This window comes from Amaranthus tricolor, chromosome 7, assembly GCF_026212465.1.
Source record: "Amaranthus tricolor cultivar Red isolate AtriRed21 chromosome 7, ASM2621246v1, whole genome shotgun sequence".
NCBI lineage: Eukaryota > Viridiplantae > Streptophyta > Magnoliopsida > Caryophyllales > Amaranthaceae > Amaranthus > Amaranthus tricolor.
In genome coordinates, this window is record NC_080053.1 from 20661819 (window position 1) to 20686870 (window position 25052).

Consider the following 25052-nt stretch of genomic DNA (forward strand, 5'->3'; position numbering starts at 1 on the left):
ATCAAACCTCTTGTTCAGATACTCCACAACAAAATGCAATATACAAATGAATGAACAGTATCCTTCTAGAACTAGCAGAGCCTTATGAGCGAATATAAAGTGCTAAAGCATTTTTGGGCTGAAGTCATTGTTATCTCTAATCATCTCACAAATTGTTTTCCCACAAAGAAACTTAAATAAAACTCTTCTTGACTCACTTAGATCCTCAATATCCATCCACCTATTCTCTTTATCGCCCCGTGTCTTTGGAATCACGATGAATGTCCATCTTCGAAAACAAAGTCAAAATAAATTATAGCTTATGGCAGTCAAGTGCGTCTTTGTTGGGTATCGAACAAATCAAAAAGAATATTGATGTTTAGACCCAATCCATAACAAAATGTGTAGTGCTATGGATTGTGATTTCTTTGAAAATTTCTACTATTATCACCACCTTAATTCGATATCAGGGGGAGGATTATAATAATGATCTAAGCAGGTTGACATATTCTTTAGAGTTTGTTGGGGATCCTCAAGAGTAAGTAGGCAACAGCTTTACAATTGTCTCTGCTAATGTAATACTTTCTTCTTTTCATAGCCACCTAATTTCTACTTCATTTGATGAGAACCCTACTATAGAGGAAAGGATTGTTGTTAAAGTAAGCCAGGAGGTTGTTGAGGAGGAAAGAAAAGTAGCTGAGGTAAGCTAGGAAGTTTGTTGAAGATGTTAAGCATACTGATGACTTTGTGTCACAAGTACTTGAGAAAACTGAAAATTAAGCATTTAAGAGGTGTTAATTACCTCCTTAAAGCACAAGGGGAATTCTCCCCCGCCAATATAATCCAGAAAATATATCCCAACGCTTTAAGTATCCTTTTGATCAAATTCAAGAAGGAAATTTATCAAAAACTGTAATTGCCTTAATACTACTTTTTATTCTATTGATATTTCCAGAAGCACAGAAAATTCTCTTAAAATAAAAAATGGAGAAAGACAATAAAGGAGGAGGTCGTTGCTTTGGAGAACAAAATATGAAAGAAGTGCACTCTTCCCAAAGGAAAGAAGATCGAGGATGCTAGTAAAGTTTTACCTTGCTGACGATACATGTGATATGTACAAATCTTGTTTTGGTAGAAAAGGCTACACTCCATAGAGTGGACTATTCAAAGACTTTCTCTTCTGTGGAAAAAATTGATATAATTCGAATTGTGTTCTTTGTTGCGTATCGAGACAGACATTTTAACCAATTTGATGTTAAAAATGTCTTTCTTGCAAAAGAAATTTAAGAAGTATACATGGAGGCACCCCAAGGTTTCTCTCACGACTTCAAAAAAGAAGGTGTAAGCTTAAGAAAACCGTATATGGGCTAAAACAATCTTTCAAAGCATAATTTGAAAGATTCATTGCAGCTATGAAGAAAAGTGGGTACAAACAAAGTAATTTAGATCATACATTGTTCTTGAAGCGAATTATTAAATCACATCATCATAGGAAATGATGCAGAATATGTTACAGAGTTGAAAAGAAAGTTATATTGGGATTTTGAATGAAAGATAATGAGAAACCTAAAATAATTCCTTAGTATTGAGGTTATAAAGTCAAAACAGGCTGAAATCCTTATTAGTGGGAGGAAATATATTATTGATCTTCTAGCAAATACATGTATGCTTGACAGTTGAGACGCCTATTGTAAAATCATAAACTACATATTATCGAATGAGCAAAAGTAGATGATAAGGGACAATATCAAAGAATGGACTTTGTAAATCAGAATGCTATGAAATATAATTAACAAAAACTCTTTGTTGCTTTAATTCTTTTCACTACTCCCATCTTTAAAGTCATCAAATTGCAAATTCCACATGGCACACTCATCATCAAATTGTCTCAAAAGCACAAAGAATTGTACTACAATACAACCATTGTACAATGATTAATAATCATCAATGAATGGCAACTAACTTCCTCAAAAGGCTTTCATGCCTTCGGCATATAAAGCTTAATCAACCATCTTTTGAACAGGCAAAATTTGGGTTGCCTTTGTTGAAATTCCATGATGTACTATCACTTTAGACTAAAGAATAGTTGGTACAGTTTTCAAGAATTATGAACACAAAAATAGTGTCGTAAATGAGGTTCTATAACATATATTTGTGTTGCAAAGAAAAATCGCAACTTCTTTCTCGTATTCTGCTAGACTTTGGCTGGCAATTCTTTAGTATACTTTCCGAAAATTGGGAGGATGTACATAAAAATGAGAGCGACTTTTATGTTGTTGGAAGAATGTTGAAATATGGTAGGTTCATCAATTCATGGGTTGTGTTGAATGTTGATGATGAGTCTTCTAATCAAGAATGGGCGACGTTTTTAGCAAATGTACTTGAGCAACCATTCCAAGCTCTGTCAGTAAAGAATCATATCAACCATTTTTACAAATTACATGAAAATGATTCATAAATTGGTTGTAATAGAAGATTTGAAACAATGAACAAGGTTGAACAAGCACGCTTCGCTCACATGGTGGGTACTCCACCAGATGATCTCCAGTTATGGGTACTAATCCGGCCACCATGTGAGCGAACCTTAGCTTGAGGAGGATCCCCTTTCACCCCACCTTCCAAGGATCTGATTGGCCAGGTTAGTAAAAGATGATGTTGAGCGTCACATGTGATACATAGTTCGAGACTATTAAGAAATGTGTCACATGTGATGGTGGCTCCCATCTTTGATCTTACCCTCTGGATTCACTGGAATGTGAGTTTTACCCATGTAGTCCAATGTTTACGACAAAGGAAATGGGTGGATTCCTTGTATCTAAAAAAAGCCTAGCTCGAGCACAACTCAATTATAAATAATTTGGGAAACAGAAACTTTATGTTGATACCTGAACGCATTCAGTTAGATCATTAACTTTTGTTCTGACATGAGCCTGCAGAAGATTGAAATTATGAGAGACAATTGTAAATCAAGACCCATGTCATGAAGTGAAGGCTGGCAAGTAACAACTAGAACATGTACGTTGTACATAATACGTATATCCTTTTGGATTAATTATTGGTTCTCTGAATTTAAACTCAAAATCCATCTTCTCCAAATGGATGAAAAACAAAGGCATGTCCACCCTGTGATTAAAGGATAAGCCTTATATAAGAGGGTTGAAGCCTTGAAGAACAATTTGAGCAAAGGGGAAATGGTGTACAATCTTGCTTGTCAAGGCATGCTCGGTGTGTCAGTAGCAAGAGATATTAACAGTTTGAGGAATAATCCAAAAGGAGAATCAGGTAGGGTAGCGATAGGCCGATAACTGTGGAATATAGATGGTAGACATTGCTCTCATTAAGAAGCATTTAGTTATGATCAAAGACAAAACAGTGTATGTAATAATCTAAGTAGCTAATTATCAAATTATGTCATTAGGTGGGGAAATGGAGACAAGTTAGGTACCTGCACAACTCGTAAGCTGGATCCACCTTGACTTACGGAGAAGGAGACCAGGAGTACCAATGCTGCTGCTACTGTTGAGGGCCAAAATCTGAGATGCCTACAGTCAAGCAGAGATAGACCGGCCAAATACTTGGCCTTTCTTTCCATCTCTTCATCAGCTGCTGCAGCTTTTAGGTAGAACCTGAGAATATTTCATAAGGTTGTTAGTTGATACATTAACTGCAAGCAACCTAATGCAAAATTACATCAGTATGAGCATGTCGTATGTACCCAAGGAAAGAGTAGGTAGTTGGAGAGATGCAGTGGAACTTAAGAACCTCTAGGATTACCCATTCCATGGCGACAACTTCATATCTGCAGTACACATTGCATCCCACATAGAAAGATTTTTGTTGGACACTGAAAATTAAACAGGTCTTGTAATTAGTCTAAATATGAGATTCAATCAAGAGGCCCATATATTTTCTGGACTCAGTAGCAAACAGATGCTGCTAGCTGGTAAAATAGTACAATGAATGAGAAAATGAGCAAGATTCTGAACTAAGAAACCATAAAGTCTAACAGACTAGGACACTAAGAAACTCTGGTTCGAGTACTTGGATTATGTTGATGTAAAATATGTTAGTTTTAATAACCAATATTACTCATTATCTGCCTCGAACACTAACCTGAGGCTAACACAATGATAAAACTGGCACGGGTACAAAGTACAGAAAAATTCAACAAGAGACTCAGTTATATGTAACCAAATCCAGCAAATGAGTTTTTAGTCAAATTTGTCAATACCTGTTGTAAGGCTGGTTCTCTTCGATTCTGATGGCAAGGGTGAGGCAGGCTATGCCAAGAAGTTGTAGGTTCTTCCGACTTGTAAAAAACCCTTTGGTCAAAAATCTATCAAGAAGACGCACAGCAAGAAATGTTGTTTCACTCTGGAGATCCTTTTTTCTGGATAGCTGTTCGTTCAAGAAATAATTGTTGAAATACAGTCAGTACTTCCACACAATTCAGCAAATCGAATAGACGTTACAAACGACATGAATATACTCCCAGCTGACTAGACTTGCCAAGCCTTTTAAGGTAATTCAAATCTCTTTTTTAATGAAATATTTTAAGACCTTAGGTAGATGCATTGCAACCAGCGGAAAAACGCTTGCTTACATTTATCCTCAAAATCTAAGATTGTCCCAACTGACTTCATACACAATAAGGTTGAGATCATTTTTCCAATTAGTTTCTTATTAGTTATGCTACTTCATCTGACTTCAAACACATCACAAAACTTAGCGTAAACGCATAATAATTTAGTATAATACTTTGATGAAAAAAGTTCTAGGAAGGTCTCTGGACACTCTGAAGCGATATTGGCACCCCCTTTATTCCTAATATGGGTCGGGAGTGTCAATATAAATTATCAGAGTGCTAATTAAAATCAATTCCCACTACGCCCATAAAAGTCATATTCTATCTTACAAAACTAGTTACGCTTTCCAATATTTGGTCTCGTAAATAGTTCCACCATTTTTATTTAGTCGGCACTGTTTGACTTTTTCATTATTTACATACACCATCTTGACTTTCATTTGAAATTTATATTTATGATTTTTTTCATTTGTGATTTTATCCAATGAAAACATAGTCACATGGAATCTTCCTAAATTTCATCATAAAATTTATTTTCATAATATATACATTGTAAAACTTCAAAATATTGATTATTCAAAAATTAATGGCTTAAATTGTGCAATGACAAGCATGAGACGTGAATAATAAGGTGTAATAACTAAATCAGAGAGGAAGTATAAATAACAAACTTTCACATATGTAATGTTAAAACTAATCAGTAATCATATCAAATGAAATGAAAGTAGTACTACTAAACTTGAAGAAGAGAACTAAAAAATGAAAAAAAGAGACCTATAGAACTCAGTTATTTACGTGGATCTTCGATATGCGACAGCTCATTTAACTACACTCATTTTGCTTACACTATACTGGCGTCAACAACTGATGCAATAATTTAAGCCATCAGTAATTAACTGTTAAATCAAACAAAATAACTCACTTCAACAATCCAATTAGCCATAATTAACCGCTGCTCAAGGATTAATCCTCCATAATCAGTCGCAAAATCGTAGTCTTCAATGTAGTCTCTCGCTTTTGTTGCTTGATTTCGTTCTCTATTTCTCAATCGACGGTAATTCTCTTCATCTTCTTCACGTTCAAATTTCCAAAACTATATATAAACATGCAATTCATCATCAATCTGACAAATAATTGAACAAAACGTGTAAAATTGTTGAATAATGATTAATTAGATCAAATTAACACTTACAGCAAGTTCATCAGAATACTGATCATCCAAAAGAGAGGATACTTCATAATCTGAAGAATCAGAGCTAATTTGTGAGAATTGCTGATAAATCTCCTTGAAGAGAGAGTAACAAGGAGAAGTTGAGTCATCGCTTGATTTCTCAGAAAATTGACTTCCGGAGAAAGAGTTCAACCACATAGGAGTATACTCTTCTGTGCAGACATCGAACTGCAACACTTCATCACTGGAGAAAATCTCCGATTGAAGCTCAGAGACATTCGTCGCTGATGAAACCTCGTATTCATCATACGAAAAATTTTCACTGCATGCCAAGTCAGAGCTTACCATCCCAAGGATGAATTCATCGTATTTACTTTTCGATGTTTTTTGCTCAACAGTAGCCGTTGTACTCGCTGGAGAATGTTGAATTGCAGAGAACTCAGTCGGAACTTTATCATTTCGGTTCGACTCTGTTTCTGCGACAACAACAGAGCAAGATTCTACACAGGAGTGCTCCGACACAGATACTTGAGCAACTTCCTTCTTGAGCGACAAATTCGGAATCAACACCACATTTTTTCTACTAAACGTTGCTTCTAGAGGTAAATCAGCGGATTCAACTACCGTATTGCATGAAACTTGATCGCAACTCAAATTAAAAGAAAAATTACGTTTGAGACAAGCATTTGAAGTCGTGGAATCATTGAAGAGAATTGGCGATATTTGAGTTCGTTTTTTGCGAGGAATTTTCGATCTTAAATTTTTTTTGAAAAATTCAGCAGAATCAATACTAGCATGTTCAGTAGCAGTAGATTGATCAGTACTCTTGCGCTTCATGTTAGAGAGTTCAGATTTGAATTTTGAGATTTGCAGAAAGAAGAATTAAGGTTCAGAATTTGCAGAGAGATGAGAGAAGAGAGAAGAGAGAGAAGTTGAAGGGAAGGGGAAGAACAAGGAGAAGAGAAGGAGCAGAAGAGAGATAGTGGGTGTTTTGGTTGAAGCCTTGAAGGTGGTTACTGGTTAGAGGTAGTGGGTCCACTTTCTCAAAGTATTAACGGACAACTATTTGTTTTTGTTTAACTAACTTACTTTTTTAGTTTATATTACATTATTATTGATATTATTGGGGGAGAAATTTGAAAATTTGAGCTCTAATTGTAATTCTTTTTGGTGTTGATTAATATACTTCTATTTAGTAAGTCTAAAACACTGAATTAGTGCTTGTCGCTTATTGCCAGTCTTAAATTTAAATATTTATTCTTTTTGCCATATGACTTTTTTATATTATTTTAATAGATTTTGTAATAAAAGAATAATTTCAATGAAATATAATACATTGCACTAAGATTATGAACTACTAATTTTATGATAAATTTAAAGCATCTAACATGTAACTTGTTAGATGCTATCTAATTAATTTTGTATTGACAAATTCTTTATTAAGACGGACCATCTCTATTAAATTGACCAACGTGTATATTGGTCAGTTTCATGGTGAAACAGTTTCATATAAGATAAGCACTGATCGAACAATTATAAATAAAAAAAATATAGCTAATTGAAAGAGAAAAAGGGATTACATAGGATATAATCAAGAGTACATTCCTTTCAATACTTTTTCTTTTCCACTTTCCAAATGTAGAAAGTAGTTTAAAAATAGAAATATTGAAAAACTAAGAGTCCTATGAAACGAACAAAAACGTGAAAGCTAAATAAAGAATGGAAACAGAAAACTCCAAGTAAATTCCATTAAGATAATAACTGAATCTGTGAATCTTTTACATGAAGATTCACAAAAGTAAATACCTCTGTTATCTTCAAATGATTTTTCTGCTGTTCTTATCCTTCTGTGTTCTCAGCCAACCAAAACTTGAGATCAAAAAATGGCCTAATGCCTTGGAATAGATTGAGGCTTCAGGATTGTGTGTTCATATCACTCCCAGCATTTTAATGGCTAACTTGCTGAATCTCGTCTATTCTTGAATATATCACCTGAAGATGCAAACACCAACTATGTCGGATTGTCGGTTCGGTTACAAAGTATTCATGGCTAGTAGGGTCTATTATCTTCGATTTATTTTAATTTCAACTCAGGTTTTCACATCACATTCGGTTAACTTGAAGATGTTCTAACAGGTTTAGTTCAGTCCGTTTCTAGTAAAACCGATTCATATACAAATATGGGGAGAACAAGCCTCTAATGCCGTAGCCTATAAGGCTTTAAGCCTGCACAAATTCTTGTGAGAGACGGTCTCTTTGAGAGACCTCTCTAATTGGACCGGCCCAATACATATTTTTTAAAATTTTATAAGTAGGCATTAAGATTGATGTAAGTAGACATTTAAGATATTGATAGTAGGCATTAAGGATACAGCATGTAAGCATTAATGATAGTAGGCATTAAGAATACGATAAGTAGACATTAATCTATAATGGGATGGGCTTGAGATATGTCTCTCAAAGAGACGGTCTCTCAAGAGACTAGCTGTTAAGCAACTCATATCCGTTTATGAAGATGGTCAAAGCAACGAAAAGGAAAATGAAATCTCCATCTTTACTCCTTAGTCCCTCTAGGATAGCAGCAAAGAGGTAGAAATGTGGTAATTAATGAAGAGAGGGAATAAATTGTGTGGATGAAATTAAAAGAGAATTAAAATTACAGATGAAATTAAAAGAAAGTGGTGAGTCATTGTCCAAAAATGGAAAAAGATGCAAAATGAAAGGGACAATCCAAAATGAAAAATGATGCTAAATGAGAGGAACGTAACGCAAATTTGATGAAGGTATCTCAAATTTGTATTAGCCTAGGGCACATTTCCCGTACAAGAAGAGGTAGCAAGAGATTTTATCGAAAATTCTACATAACACGATGTGTGACATGAATTAGATAGCTAAAATAGCATTGCTGTAAACATATCAAAAATGATAAATTAATAACATTACTATCCTAGTCAGGACTACAAGAGTTTGTGTTATTCTAAGTTCTAACCTCACGTAGTTGCCGTATGATGTTGTTTTACTCAAAGATCATTAAGATATTGGGCTCTTCACAAAACATCATAGATATTCACAGATGATATAACTTGATCATATAAATACAAAAGGTCTTGTCAAAAATTGCAGGCAAATAAAGAATCAACGGTAAGGCATCAAACACAGAAAGGCAGAAACCATAAGCAAAACAGAAAGACCTTACCTTTCTTGAGGATTTCCCTTAGACTTATGACATTTGCATTTCTTGTGGATTTCTTTTAGACTTGTGCTTAGATTTTTTGTCCTTCTTCTTACTCCTGAAAACATTCTTCATCAGCTACTAAGCAGAAAAAACAGCCAGAAACCCATTAAAAAAAACTAAAAAGGATGCAGAAGATACTCGTCACGAGATCCAGCATCAAGACAATATTTCAGCTTCTTAGCAGCACGTTTCATCTCCTCGTCATCACTTCTTTTAAATCTGTTTATCTATGTTACGAAGGGAAACAAGAAAAGGTAATGCCAAATATTAAAATAAGTGTACTGATAATAAACATGAAATGAAAATAACTGCAACAGAAGAAAATTAGTAGGCGCATCAGAAAATACTCCAAAACTATGATCAATGCATTATGACTAGCCAAAGATAAATGTGCCATCTCTTTTAGTAGGGTATACAGAAGCTGACTTTTTGTCTCTTTGAAACAGTATTTTATAGTTCACCATCAGATTATATATGCAGCAGGTTAAGGCTCGCTTTGCACCTTCGTAAATAGGCATTATCTCAAGCTATACTGCTAAAAGAACCCAGTCACCTTAATCATCGGGGCATTTAAATTCTGGATGTTGTCATCTATATTAGGCAGCCATGTGCCTTCATTGCGGAATCCATGATCAGTATGCCATTATAACATACACCATGTTAGAGAAAATAGAATACATGGTTAAATGCTCCCGTTGGCTTTTTGTTCTTCATGTTTCGAACGAATATCAAAGAGTTCAAATGATACATATGAACAATGAATGGCTACATTTAACAATACAAGAAGAAAACATTTATACATTTTGACTTCATTTATCTCACGTTTCCTCCAATTTTCTGCTAAATTTTAATGAGCAATTAACAGAAGCTTATTCTACTATGCATAATAAAACTTTTCACTCAAACTCAAAATTTCACTTTGTTACCCAATCACCAAATGATATCAGAAGGCTTGCAAGAGGGAACAGACCATTAAGTCAGTGATAGTTAAATAAATTACTCAGGCTAAAGCATCAATGTTGAAGTATTTAATAATTGCCAAGGTAAATTTCTTTACCAAATCCTCTATGGCGTTGAGGGCCTGATTTAGCTCAGACATAGTGTGTGCCGAATTTTGTCGAGATAGAATGCTCTGAACATATCTGCATGGAAAGTGTACATTTCTCGCCCAATCATCATCAGAAACGTATCAAATAAAACAAAAACCAAAACCTTGTGTACTGACAACATAAGCAGTTTTAATACCTCTCAAAATCAAGAACTACAAGCTCCTCATTTGCTCTACGAAGCACAGCCAATGCCAACTACAGAAATAGCAAGAAATATTTAAACTATAACAAGAATGATTTAAGAACCAGAACACAGCAAAATTCTCTCACCCACACTCAATCATATTCGTATAAAAAAACGCGGTCGCGGATGCGTTCGCGGAAACGGTCACGATGACGCGAAAAACGGCTTTAATGGAACAATAACACGAATCGCGGCCAACGCGGTGTGAAGTTTTTGAAAAAAAAACACATAAGGGGAGTTTTGAACTCATTATTGCATTTTGTTGTTGAACTACTATTATTATGCAATAATGTACCCATAGCTACTACGTGAGACAATTGCAGTGGATGATTAATTAACTTTTCAGTTAGTTATTTTATTTAACTTAAAATTATGAGTAACTATAGTTTAATGTGATTATCGATAATTAAAGCTAATAGGTATTAATGAAATTTTAACGAGGAGATTAGAACATATTCTACAATTTAGAGAGATGTTAAAAGAAACTTTTCTATAACCTCTTTTTGACAAATAACATTATAACGATGAAAAAACGGGCATTACACGTTACATGGCGGTCAACGTGGCATTTTGACCGAGAAAATGAACTTCTCATGGAACAACCTTACAAAACATAATACAATGGCCGTTACATAACGTAATATTCGAGTTTTTATTCCATGGTCATGATTAAAAAATATGGCAATTAATAAAATTCCAATAACATCGCTTATCTTAGTGTCCATATAAATAATTAATTAATAACTTAATTACCTATTTACAAAATAATAGGAGTAAAATTACAAATATCAATATTTTTAAGAAAAATTAAGAAATAAAAGAACACTTCATAAGTTCAAAAATAATTTAAAGGACTACTTAAAAAAACATTTTGAAAGAAAAACAATCAACCTTTCAATTAGTCAAAGCTTAGTAAAAACAATAATGGATGACTGCTAATATTAAGCTAGTATCAAGAGCAATAGTGGATGATAGCTAGTAAAAAAATAGTGAATGACACTCCACCCACTTTTTCAGTGTACTCCAAAAAGATATTTTTATTCACTTTTCAATTTGCATTCTATCAAAACCCAAGATTTCATCATCCTCATTCGTGCCTTTCAAGGTCAGCGCTAGCTTCTCTAATGGAGAATTGCTTTAATCTTGCCCATAAAAGATGAAAATTCATCTGTATTAAGCGAGATACACCGGTTCAAAACGGTAAAATCGGCTATCAAAACCCGGTTTGCCATCACCGGTGTTCTGAGTCGCGAATCCTCACGACTCCGGCACGGACGTTTCTGACCGGAGACTGGAGGTCCGATCCACGTTTCACGCTTCATTAATCTAGATCCTATGTGAACTCAACAATGAAGTTCTACGAAGAGTCAAAATAATGCTTGATGCTTATGTGTATGCCGATTGCTTGCTCATTGTCCCACGTGTACAATACATAACTGCTTATTCACCAAGGCTAAACTACTCACCTAGCACAGCTATGGGCCATGGCCAGAACTTTGCTGTTGCTCATGTCCAAACCATCCTTATTGCTTGCTAGCCAAGCTATGTGCTACTACTCGGCGCTCTTGCTTGTACTCTCCAGGCACTGCGCCAAGCATAAAGATGCTTCTTGCTTTCTACCACAAAACCTTGCTGCCCTTGCCTTGCCAAGTACTCACACTTGCCAACTACCTCTTGTTGTTCTACCATCAATTTTTTCTGGCACATCATACTTATGTTTTTTGCTGAAAAGTCCCATGTATTTGATGGCTCCATCAACACTTCTGATGACTGTTTTGCGCCTAAACCCTCCATGTCAACCTTGGAGATAGTTTTGCATTTTGCTTGAACCAGCAGCCATTCCCAATTTGTGTCACTATTTTTTAACCACTATTTGGGTTCAGATCAACTGTACCCAGCACACAAAAAACTAGTTGCTAGTTGGCTAGTTGCTAAGGGAAGACTAATAGAGGTTACACCCTACCCTCACTACAAACTCTGATTAACTTAGACCTCACTATTAAAGACATTGACACGCCATCTCAAACCAAGATTTCAATAGCAAAGATCCAGATTCATTAAATTGATGATGAAATTGCTGGCTTGAAGCAGTGGAAAGAGGAGTAGAAAATATAAATGTCTACAAGAAGTCTTTTCGGTAAAAAGGTCTTTCTAATAATGGAGCAAGCTTTATGATTTCAAGAAATTATAAGAAACTCAAATAAGTATGTATCACTAAGTTAAGACATGTCTGACAAGAAAATAAATGGAATTGGAAGAGGAATAGGTAGGCAAACAAAAAGTACAGAGATGGCTTCACAAAGTTCACTAAAGTTGGAGAAGTCCTCAAATTCTATTTCATTTTGTACATGTAGTTTCTTTTTTATGTGTGTGGGAGGGTGGGGGATTTAAAGGGCCAACTGACCGAGAGGTGGCAACTGGCACCATATCCAAATAACGCTTCAAGCAATTTTAGCTCTTGCTCCTATTTATATATTTCTCTTAGTAATGTCATCCTAAAGAAGACATCCTCCTAAAATTGAATAAAACGTGAAAAGTAAGGAAAAAAATACACAAGTTATTAGCACAGGTTAAGCTGCAAAGCACATAGCCAGATGCTGCTATCTTGGATGGACTGATTGCAAGGTTTTCGATAAGGAAAATTCCATAGATAGAAAGCATTGTAAACAATTTTTCTGTAAGCTCAAACTTCACTAAATAAAAACATAGTGTTTAGCAAATCTTTTGTAGTTTGTACTTGTAGCCAAAGGTAATAAAATTATTTTAAGCATCCTTTTGCTGTTGCTAGTGAAGGGGTAAAAGCATGGTATAAAAACAAGCCAGCACCACACCGCGCCAGCCCTGTTGTAAAGGCTTTCAAAAACAACGAACCAATGTTTTCCGCGCTGTAAAGCTGTAAAAAATCACGTTTTAGGCCGTATCAAGGATAATTGTACAATTTCCACCAAAATTTAGGCTTTATGATAACTACATCGTTCATGTCAAAGCATCACCGTTCCTTTACCGTCATCATTACTACATTTTTACACTATGGGCAAGAGTTAGCTCAGATTGGATATCTTGCCTAAATTCAGCTTCTAAGCAGATAACCAAAAACTTCTGAAACATTATTGTTTACTTTAACCGCAATAATCGTAAGCCCTTTTTTCCACTCGGAAAAAATGATTTGAGTTTATGATTATATCGGTTAATCAATAATGTTCCTTTACAACTACAATTTCCACAAAGGGAGGAACCATTTCCATAAAAGTTCAAAGTAAGATGTACGAATATTGTCGTACAACAATTATCCTTTATACAGAAAAATACCTGACCCGGGGGGAATAAAAGTGGTGCATCTGTAAGCATTGCCTTATCAGCTTCAAACACTACTCTTTGATGTAAATCCTGCATATGTAATAAGATGCCAAATACAACATCAACACAAATAGGCAGAAACCAAATAAAGGCTGACAACAGTAAGAATACATATGAAGCAAGAAAGACAACATAGAATCACCAATATTATGGTAGCCCTCAACCAACATTCTATTACCCCAACTAGGTTGAGTAACCTTAACCTTGCAAAAACAAAAAGGTTGTTTTCGATTGACCCTTGTACGGTAGCCCTTAACCATTACACATTAAGAACTATGACAAGATTCAGAGAGCTTTTGGCTTAATGCAGATTGAAGCAAAGAAAATAACAATAGTAAATCAAATAATTTTTTTAGTAATGCTGACATAGTTTATCTTGTACAATCTTAGGATGAAATCATATAAACATCGTCAAAAGAGTGGAAGCAGTAAATCAGAATAGAACGTAAACATATTCAAGGGAGCGTATTGTGGTATTGCTTACAAAAAAGAAAACAATATAATATAGTCTTCATGAGAAAATTGTGAACGCACATAAAAGAAAAAGTAAGTCTCAGGTTCTTACATCTCCAATATATAATATCATCAGTCGAAATTTGTATACCCTCTTATCACAAAAAGCTTTCCAAACAATCAACACAACTCTTGAATAGGGTAGGCCATCAAATGACCAATTCAAAATATATTTGCCATAATTAAGTTCAGGCACAGAACACCACCTCCAAACATTATGATACACTTCGCTCAATTAGGTAACAATCAATAACTGTTCAGGCACTAAGCACCACACCCAAAAAAAATCAATATTATAAGAACATAACAATGAGACATCTTTCAGTAGTGCCAAGAACAAATACATACATTGAACACAAGAAAAATCAGAAAATTTAACCAAGAAGTATGCTTCTCAAAGCAGTAATGAAGTAAGGAAAAATTACCTCCAATAGGTCAACTTGGCCGTTTGTTGCATAACAAAAATCCTAGGAAAAAATAATCACCATGTGAAGATTTCGAATTCAAGTGCAACAACCAAAATTTAAACTCAAGAAAATGTAAGATGAGAACAATTCACATCAAATAAACTGCAATTTTACATACCTCCATATCATTAATAAACCCCTCAATGGACCGGTATGGAGAATAAACAATAAGATCAAACCCCAAACTCTGTGAAGATACACATTTATTAGTGAAATTATGACAAGGAACAAAAGAATAGTGTTTCTATGAGATCATACGCAACTTAGTTTAGTAGAATAGAGCTGATAGGGGGTGGGGAAAGGGGGAACAGTACCCTCTGTGTTAGTCAATCCTAAATATGGCCCTCTGAATGTCTTTTTCACCTATGGTTTGGGCACTATGATAACTGTAGAATACAAATCAGTGTCGGAGGATCCAAAACAAAATTTAAAAAAAGATATACGGATATACAATCTATACGATCTGGATTGAAAATTAACTAAATCACTACTACAAGGGATCACAAAAAAGTTTGCGCAATGAGTCCTCATCTGTCCTATGTATTGGGGTAAGAAAGTATTTAGTGAGATATGGAAAAACTAAAGGGACGAAGGGAGTACACTCAAATCAAAAGGGCACCAATATAAGTATATAACTACAATATTAGACAAATTAACTTACAAAATGATATTTTTACATATACCTGAAGGACTAGCATCTCATTATCTAAGATTATTCGATGATCCTGCTGGATACCCTTGCCAAGCTCCTCAGCTGAAACATGATTCTCCTCTATCTTACAAGCTAGATATATACAAGTTAACCTACATATATTCATAATTGAATCAGATATAGGATCACCAAAAGAGAAGACAAACAGCAAACAACTCTAAACCGAACAGTGCTGCTCATTCCATCACTGACAATTGAAACTGTTTTCAATGGTCAAATTCGTTAGTCATACCAAAATAGGGGGCAAGTAAGACAAATAAAAAGAAAAATGATAGATGATCAATTGATCATTATCCTACACACTTGCAAATAGTAAGTAGTACAAACAAAGATCCAAAGCGATCTTCTTACATAACAGATTTTGGATGGTGCTCCATGACTGACCAGCAAAGATAGAACCTTTTATAGTATGTAAGTGCAGTAGCCTGTAAAGCATAAACCATAACAATGAAGAATTCCACTATAGTAGCTTGAAACCCAACATCAACCACAAAACACACAAACTCACTTGGATTTTATGTGGAAACTTGAACGCTCCACATACTTCTTGAATCTTGTTTTCATAATAAACATGTAGAGTTTTTTCTTCTTCAATTTTGAGTGGCTTTACACGAGACTGCTTGACACCTACATTAAGAAAAGATACAAGTAATAATGGCATGAAAATTAAGGAAAAAAAATAATCAACAAAAGCCAATGTCACTAAAGCGTTACCATTAGAATCGGGTTCCTTGTGGCTCTTATTCTCCAGATAAGTTGTTCCCTAATTCATGAGTATAAAATAAACCATTACTTTTTCTTTGGTACAAGAGAAGTTAATTGCTTAATATAATCCAATAAGAACATGAAAGTGTCAACTGAAAAGTTACTACATCCAAGAGCACCAATTTACAAAATTTGCAAATCGTATAAACAAAATCAAAATCACAACCTCATCCTTCAATGTATCATAAGGGGTTGTGACTTGTGAATGCAATGCATTTCAACAGACCCCTCTTAAACCTCAAGTCATTAACACCAATTTGCAAGAAAATACAAGACTATAACTTTGCATCATTGTCTGTTAATGAAAAAACTATCAACAACAAAGGGGCCAAGCTACCAAGGCAAGCCAGGACAAGGCTCCCTGACTCAACATTTCAACCTCATATTTACAATGGAGTATTACTTAACAAATTGTGACTATTAGACTAAACATAATTGAACAAATAGCAATTAAACTAGAATTATTGTCAATCACTTTAGTATATGCTACTAGAAATTTGATACAACAATCGACGGCATTCCTAATTTCAATTGCTTGTAAACTCGAGTCAAGGCTAACAAATTTAAAGTCAGTTGTTATATGGGTGACTTGAGTAGTTGTGTTGGAAAACAAGATGACTCAAACAGGAAATTTGAAAACATTGAAGAGAAGTTGGAGAAGCAGTGGCTTGAACAAGTATTGAAATGTTTGTTCTTTAAGTGGCTTGATCAAACGAGCACATGGCACGGTCGTTCAAACACAATGTCAACGTGAAGGTCGACATCTAATTTGCAGCAGCAAAGATTATTTATTTTATATTCAGTTATAAATAAACCCCCATAGACTCCGGTTAAATTTAGAAAGGTAAAAACAAAAACCCTAGCTTCAACACATCAAACTCTTATTATCTATCTCTAATGCAATTCTTCTCTAATGAGAATCTTGTGCTCAATAAACAAAGTACCCACCAAGGAGATAGTCCAAGACTCCTAGTCTTGTGAACCTTGGTAATTTTTGTTAGATTTTATTGATTTCTTTATCACTTGCATACTTGTTTATTGACCTTCGTTCTTTAGCATTCAAAATCCGCTGAAAACACTCTACCCCTGGTTTTATAATACGCTTCCAAAACGTTGTTTGTGATTGAGCAACTAAGTTGTCAATCATTCACATCACTTGAAAACATAATCATTTCCCAATGATTCGATATCCCAAGAAAACATGCTACAAAAAACAGAAATAGACTTGCTACAAAAAGACCTTAAAATCATCATTAATATTGCAGGATACAAAATTGAAACATAAATTTATTAGACATAACATAATTACCTTCTCTAATGATTGTATCGCTCTTTGATTTGCATCTTTGTATTTCTCCATCTAATTAGATAAAAAAATCAAACTAACATAGCAAAATTTACAGAAACTCAAAAAATTAGGTATAGTAAACGGTACCAGCTTTTGTGGGGTAAAAATCCACTTATTTTTATGAGTAGATGTTTGGAAATCCGCCATTTTTACACGCCAGTTAAGCAGTGGAAATGGAACGTTTTCAATGGAGGTTTAACAATGGTGGTGATGATGAAACGATTTGATGGTAGAAGAATTCGACTGGTAAATTGAAGAAAAGAACCGAGGAGATGGGGCAGTGGAACTACCGCGAGGAAGGAAAAATTTTAATAATTAATGCTTAAAAAAGCAATTCCTATTTCCAAACAATTTGTGGTTAATTGTTTGTTGATAAATTATTTGTTTTTTAAAGAAAAATTAACATTAATAAATTATTTTTTCACCTATTTTCCTATGAATAATTATCTTTACATTATTTTTTTAATAATTTGATCCTTGCTATACATCTATATTAATTAATAATAATAGAGTGTGTTGGTCTACCAGCTAACAAAAATAAAAGTTGGATTATTCATGGCGAACAAAGGGAAAAAGTTGAATGATTAGAAAATAATCTAAAAGTGACAGACAAGTAAAAAGTTGGATTATTAATGTCAATTTTTCTTTTTAAATATTTGATAAATTAATCGGTGAATTAAACGTTAAAATGGTAAATTAAACATTTGAGGGCAAAAATTGGATGCTACCATGTGGAAAAATCTTACAAAATGATGAATTAAACAGAAATTAACAAGAACTTGACGGAAAATGTTACGGCAGTTAAATCGTGTATAAATTGGACGCTGCCATGTGGAAAAATCTTACAAAAGTGCTACTACTGGCGTTTCATAAAAACTAGAATGCTATCATGTGGAATTTTTCAAAAATTAAAATATGTGGAATTTTTCAAAAATTAAAATTTGTGTCTAATGTATTTAGATCAACTTAAGACTCTACCCAATCGAGATTCAACCTATAAACTCTGACCCGGTTACCAAAAATGTCAAACTATAACCAATTTTATTTCAATTTATACATATCCAATCAATAGTCAAAACAAGCCATATTTCATTAAGAGCCCTGATCATAACCCATGAGTCCATGACCCATTATAAACCTCTATTTTTGACCCATATTCAACCTAGTTTAAAAATTTTGTTCGTTTTTGATATCAAATGTGTTTGGATCAAGGGTATTAATCTTATAAAAAAATTAATATGGGTCTAATCTTTTCAAACTAACTTGATTCATAAAAATTACAATATACGCACTATAAACTTTGATCAAACTTAAATCTTACCAATGACTTATTTGATACATATTAATTTATTATTCTTGTTTTTGACCTAAAATTGTAAAAATAGTGCAGTAAAAACAAGATTAATAATGGAAGGCAGTTTCCTTAGCTTTGATCTCTTGTTTCTTTTTTGTTTAACCTTGTATATAGGTTGATCCAGTGTATTGTATGAAGGCTTTCTTTCCTTATGCACATGAAGAGTGGGATAGGGAAACCCTTCATAGAAGGCGGGTCCAACTTTCATATCAATGCAAATTGGTTGTTTGGTCCTTTTTGTTTTTGACTATCTTGTTTTGTTTTGGCGCATATATATATATATATATATATATATATATATATATATATATATATATGATTTTGTTTCCCAAAAAATTTAAAAATTCATTTTGACTCTTTGACTTTGATCAGCAATAGTGAGTTTAATTATGAATTAAAATTTTTCAAATTCTACTAGTATGAGTTTTGGTTGAATGGTCAAAATAAATGAATTTGTCTAAATGCTAGATCTGTTTCTCAAATTGGATCAACACCATATTGAATGCTCATGAATTCAAAAAACAAATTCTTACTTGAGACCGTCTTTATAAAAGACGTGTCTTAAATGGGCTGGCTCATTATTAATAGAAAAAACAACTACCAGAAAAACGTGCGCAGTGTAATCCTATTTGAAGTTGATGTTATAACCTACCGAAGTTCGTATTATAATCTATTAGAGTTAGTATTATAACCTATTAAAGTTGGTATATCCAAATAGGTTATAAGACCAACTTTAATAGGTTATAACATCAACTCTAAATACCAATTTTAATAGATTATAATGTCAATTTCAATAGGTTATAACACATACTTCAATAGGTCATAACACCAACTCTAAATAGGGTCAAACGAGCGCGTCGATTTTTAGATTTTTCTCTTTATTTTTAATTGTTGGGCCTGAGCCTAAAAAACCATCTCTTGTAAATATGGTCTCTCAGGAAAAACGCCGTTCAAAAGATATGATGTTTAACGGTTTAATTATCTTATTTTTTTGGCAATGTACTGTTCAATAATACATGACAACTAATTTTGCGGAAAGAACTTATTTGTTAAAATAGAAATTGAAAAATAATAATTAGTTATTTGTTTTTCCTAAAGCAAAAAACTAAAAATGGAAGATGATACTATACGAACCCAACATATATTATTTGGTAAAATTACTTGTTAAATTAATTATTAAGAAAATGTAGGCAAATAAGTTAATCGTTAGCAAAAATAGCTAAAAGTTCTTTTTTTTAAGCAAAGTTAGCTTCTTTTTTTTTTTTAAATGAACCTAGATCATATTATAAGTTAGCTTTCCTATCAACTTAAAAATTATTTACCAAATAAATTATAATTATTTAAATAACCAATAAACTAAAAGTTTAAAATTAAGTTGACAAAAAATCAATCATCAAACAAAAGAAAAATTTTCAATATTCCGTTATTGTCTACAAAAATTAAGTGTTAGATTCAATCGGATTTGGGTTTGATATATCTGGTCTATTGAATCATCGATATTAACCTAGACATGACACGATTTATGACCCATTTTAGATCCATTAATTCATATTCATCGCATAAATTCATTTTATATTTGTTTTGTGTCATAAAATAGCAAAATTTTTGAGTAAAAACAATAAAATAAAAATATAATATATTTTGAATCTTTAAACCCATATCAACTAGTATGTCTGATTCTTGTCAAAAATTTTGTGAACATTATGAATTTGTTTTTCTTAAAATAAATGGTTTCACGTATAAGTTTTGACTTGATTTAGACTCTGCACGTAAATATTTTTATAATTGTTAGATTGATAATATTTGAATTACAAAGAATACAATGCAGAGAAATATTAAATATTATATAATTAGATAATTGGAGTTGTAGAGGGAAGAATAAACTCAATTGTTACTGAATGTATAAGCCTATATTTATAGTACAAACTAGAGCACAAATAAATTGTTATCTTCCTAAATTAACGATATTACAACTTAAGTAAAATGAAAACAAAATAAGAAATAATATCACAAAATAATTACAATGATAATTTTCAATATAAACAAAGATTATACATATATAATAATATGTACTTAACAAAATTAAGAACAATATATAATTTGATATCAATATTAATGTTAGAGTATATAACATATCCTGGAGCGTCAACCATAACGTAAGAGGTCACGGGTTCGAATCTCAACCACCCCTCATTTAAAGTGGAATATTCAGCGCCTATGCGCATCCACACTTCTAGCCCAATGGGGTCTCGTGTGAGGGGCGTGTTAGAGTATATAACATATCCTGGGGCCTCAACCATAAGCTTAAGCTTTTGGTTGAATTGGTTCCTTGATAATATATCACTTAATACGCCCCCACAAAAGTTCTTCAATATTTTCTCTTTATAATTATGTTTTTATGTTCTTTATTCTTCATAACTTTGAATTATTTTTTTTTGGAGCATTATCTTCTTTGAATTTTTGTGGAGTTTTATCTTCCTGATAAAATTTAGATTTGTTTGATAGAAATTGTGGCTTTTGTTGAGTTGATTAACCAATGTGGATTCTAATTTTGGGTAATTGTGGGGTGAAAAATATTGAATTTTTTTATTAAAAGCATATGTCTTTGTATATTTGTTTTTTAAGATTGTAAGTTGGTTTTGGATTAATGGGTGAAAATATGATGTAGATTCTGATTGGATGAATGGGTTTTTAAAGTTGGATTGATTTAATTTGATTGCTGTTTACAAGTATTATACGCTTGGTTAAACTTTGTTAATTTTGAAGTTTTTGATTTTTGAATTGTGGGGTAAAAAAAATCCTTTGATTACAAATGAAATCTATTCAAATTGTTGAAAAATTTTCAAAAAAATTCGTATATTTATTGTTGTTCCATTAGACTCTTAATTCTGAATTCGTCAATGTGGGTAGTTCGGGCACAATATTTAAAAATGTTAAAAATATAATAGTTCTGTAATAGTAAGTAAAAATAAACTTAGTTGAGTTACTTGTCTAGTCACCTTCCACATATAGTGCTCCTGTTCAAACCATTTCATTAGCCTTAAATTATTAACTACTTTGAAAAAATACTCAGAATGATCCAATCTTTTACTAGCTTCCTCACAATAATCTCAATTTTTTATTAAACATGATTAATTCTAAGTCCAACTATAGAGAGTGCTTGGTAAGAATTGCATGAGTACCCCATTAGCATGGTTGAGCACTATGGCTTCAGGAAGTACTCTAAGACTTTACAACCTGGTTTTAAAGTACCGTGTCGTACCACTACTAGGAAGGATATAATGAAGAGATATGAGGATGAGAAGGACAATATTCTAGCTTTGTTGAGGAAAGTCAAAAGTCGAATTTCATTAACTACGGACATGTAGACTGCAAGTAATCAAAGGAAAGGCTATATGGCAGTCACTTCACATTTCATTGATAATGCGTGGAAGTTGCAAAGTCGAATCATAAGGTATTACTATCAACTACTAATTGTACTTATGCTAACATACTTTACTTACCTATTTACTTCTGATGCAATTATTTTTTTTGACTAGGTTTCTTTATGTCCCTGCCCCACATAATGCCAAGGTTCTTGCCGATGCATTAAAACAATGCATTCAATCATGGAACTTGGATTTGAGATTGGCATCTATCACAGTAGATAATTGTACGACTAATGATGCTATGATGAACATCATAAAAGACTCTTTCCCATATGGTTCTCTACTTTTGGATGGTGAGTTCTTACATATGCGTTGCTGTGCACATATACTTAATCTAATTGTTCAAGATGGATTAAATGCTGTAGTGTATGATGGAGTTAATCGAATAAGGAAAAGTGTTATGTTCTGGACTAATTCTGATAAGAGAGTGCAAAAGTTTGAAGGTGTAGCTAATCAATTAGCCTCCGGTTACAAAAGGAAATTAACCCTTGATTGTAAAATTCGTTGGAATTCAACATATGAAATGCTTTGTGTTGCTATTAATTATAAGGAAGTGTTTGCTGTTTTAAGTGGTCGAGAAAAACTATACAACAACCCACCAAATCCTGAAGATTGGGAAAAAGTTGGGAAAATATGTGAGTTATTGGAAGTGTTTGCTAAACTTACCCTTGATTTCTCTGCCTCAAAAACTCCTACAGCTAATATTTACTTTTCTAAAATTTGCAAATTTAAAATTACTCTATCTACTTGGCTTTCATCTCCATATGATTATGTTGTGAAGATGGCGGAAGTAATGTTAGAGAAATATAAGAAATATTGGGATAGTATGAATGGTTTGATGGGAGTTGCAACTATAGTTGATCCTAGGTATAAAATGGCTCTTATTCGATTTTATTTTGCAAAGTTATTTGATAAATATGAGTATGATAGAGAGGTTAGTAGAATTAGCAATCTATTAAGGAGATTAGTTGATGAATATGAGTCTAGGAGTGAGAATAATCAAAGTAAGAGGCAACTATCTTCCAATTTAGCAAGTGGTGGGAGTTCTTGTGATGATGTTGATATGGAAGAGTTTGCACAATTTCTAGAGCGAGACAAAAATCAAACTTATGAAAAATCTGATTTGGACAAGTATTTGGAAAATGCTAACATACCACTTGAAGATAATTTTGATATTTTAAATTGGTGGAAAACAAATGGAAGCACATATCCCGTTCTTCAACAAGTAGTTTGAGTATTTCTATTTCTACGGTTCCATTCGAATCAGCTTTTAGCACAAGTGATAGAGTTCTTGATCCTTATCGTAGTCGACTACTACCTCAAGCCATTGAAGCTTTAATGTGTTCTCAAAATTGGATTTGGGCTGCCCTCAAAAGTAAGCATTAATCCTATCAATATTGTGTAATTTTTTTGCATTGATAAATTTTGGTTATAAAAATATTTGTGTTTGCAGATTGTGGAGAATTCAAAGACAAGGATTTTGCTAAAATTGTTGGAGAGTTGGAAGAAGAATGCGAAATGAAATTTGATAGTGATGAAATTATTCTGGATTGATTTACTTTAGATGATTTTGAGTTGATGTTGAAACTTGAAATACTTTAGTTTTAGTCTTTTAGACATGTATATTTGTTTGAGACTCTGATTATGTGTTTGTTTGAGACTTCGGATATATGTTTGTTTGAATTGAGACTTTGAATATGTGTTTTTCTTTGAGACTTTGGAGTTCGGATATGTTTTATGGGTTTTAAGGCCCAAATAATTGAAAATAAATATGTGACACAGATGGGTATTAAGCGGGGATTTGACGGGTGGTGGGGCGGGTAAAATGGGTATTAGACGGGGATGGATACCCAGATGGGGATGGAGATGAGGATGGTATTAGGTACAAACCCAACGGGGCGGGGACAGGGAAAAAAATTATACCCGCCGCGGGGATGGGGATGGGGATGGGGATTGATTTACCAGATGGGGATGGGGATGGTAAAGCCAATACCCGCCCCGCCCCGCCCCGTTTGCATCCCTACCTGTACAACAAGTCATTTTGCATTAAAAAAATAAAAAAATAAATTCAAAATTAAATTATGAAAATTGAATAAAATTTTAAAAAGAAATTAAGTGAGTTTATTTTTTATTTTAACTTTTAATTTTAAATTTTTTTGATTCTCTATTTTATTTTTCTTTATCTAATAATTAATCTATAAAAGCAGTCACTAGCAACAAAATTGAAATTATTAAAATTGGATTATTCTTGATAATTTTTTCTAAAGAATATAAGAATATTGAATAATTTTTCTGTTATTTTCTCTGTATGATCTCAAGTTTCCACACGACTAACAAGAAATAAGGGGATGAAGACATGAATTTGTTATTATGTGTACCCAATGACACTAATTTATCTATAAAAAAAATCAACGAAACTAATTAAAGATGTTTAATTTAATTTCTTAATAAGATCACATTTCCTAATACTACATTTGTAGTAAAAAACAAAATATAGATGCAAAAACTAAAATTAATACAAATTATTACATGATATTTTGCAACTGGATTAGTACTTATTTTGCACCAAAACCTTGATGTTTTTGATGATTTTTACATAAAGGTAAAAATAATTTTAAGTAAATCAAAACTAACAAAAGAAAAAATTTTTATTATGGTTTTAGGCCGAAGGACTAGATGAGAATTGAATTTGAAAGTTTACGTGGGAAAAATGATACTTATTAAAACTGAGACAATACACTATTCTCACAAAACTGAAGATATAATATACTCGGTTAAAAAGTACGCGAAATTGTCAATAATAACCAAAACTTTGTTTGAGTCGCTGAAAATAAACCCACTTATT

At 33.1% G+C, this 25052-nt stretch overlaps 3 protein-coding genes across 4 annotated transcripts; 1 reads left to right on the plus strand and 2 right to left on the minus strand.

Annotated features, from left to right (window-relative positions):
• Nucleotides 1-22: 22 nt before the first annotated feature.
• Nucleotides 23-6725, minus strand: LOC130817504 (cyclin-SDS-like). The gene is made up of 7 exons (XM_057683241.1): nucleotides 5757-6725; nucleotides 5487-5657; nucleotides 4211-4377; nucleotides 3695-3823; nucleotides 3425-3605; nucleotides 2865-2909; nucleotides 23-2380 (listed from the first exon to the last, which is right to left on the minus strand). The coding sequence occupies exons 1-7, from the start codon at nucleotides 6570-6572 to the stop codon at nucleotides 2348-2350; spliced, it is 1542 nt and encodes a 513-aa protein (XP_057539224.1). The 5' UTR covers nucleotides 6573-6725; the 3' UTR covers nucleotides 23-2347.
• A 179-nt stretch (nucleotides 6726-6904) lies between these two features.
• Nucleotides 6905-17752, minus strand: LOC130817505 (cyclin-H1-1). 2 transcript variants are annotated; one of them, XM_057683242.1, is made up of 14 exons: nucleotides 17513-17747; nucleotides 17387-17437; nucleotides 16027-16075; nucleotides 15821-15939; nucleotides 15664-15737; nucleotides 15284-15404; nucleotides 14719-14787; nucleotides 14559-14600; nucleotides 13573-13650; nucleotides 10216-10274; nucleotides 10028-10112; nucleotides 9109-9197; nucleotides 8932-9025; nucleotides 6905-7727 (listed from the first exon to the last, which is right to left on the minus strand). In XM_057683242.1, exons 1-13 carry the CDS (start codon nucleotides 17570-17572, stop codon nucleotides 8956-8958), a joined length of 966 nt encoding a protein of 321 aa, XP_057539225.1. In that variant the 5' UTR covers nucleotides 17573-17747; the 3' UTR covers nucleotides 6905-7727; nucleotides 8932-8955. The 2 variants fall into 2 exon arrangements, with proteins under 2 accessions (XP_057539225.1, XP_057539226.1); XM_057683243.1 differs by lacking the exons at nucleotides 6905-7727; nucleotides 8932-9025; nucleotides 9109-9197; nucleotides 10028-10112; nucleotides 10216-10274 and adding an exon at nucleotides 10282-13156 and having other exon boundaries at nucleotides 17513-17752.
• A 4696-nt stretch (nucleotides 17753-22448) lies between these two features.
• LOC130818613 (zinc finger BED domain-containing protein RICESLEEPER 2-like) lies at nucleotides 22449-23441 on the plus strand. Its single transcript, XM_057684778.1, has one exon. The coding sequence runs from the start codon at nucleotides 22449-22451 to the stop codon at nucleotides 23439-23441; it is 993 nt and encodes a 330-aa protein (XP_057540761.1).
• The last annotated feature ends 1611 nt before the right edge of the window (nucleotides 23442-25052 follow it).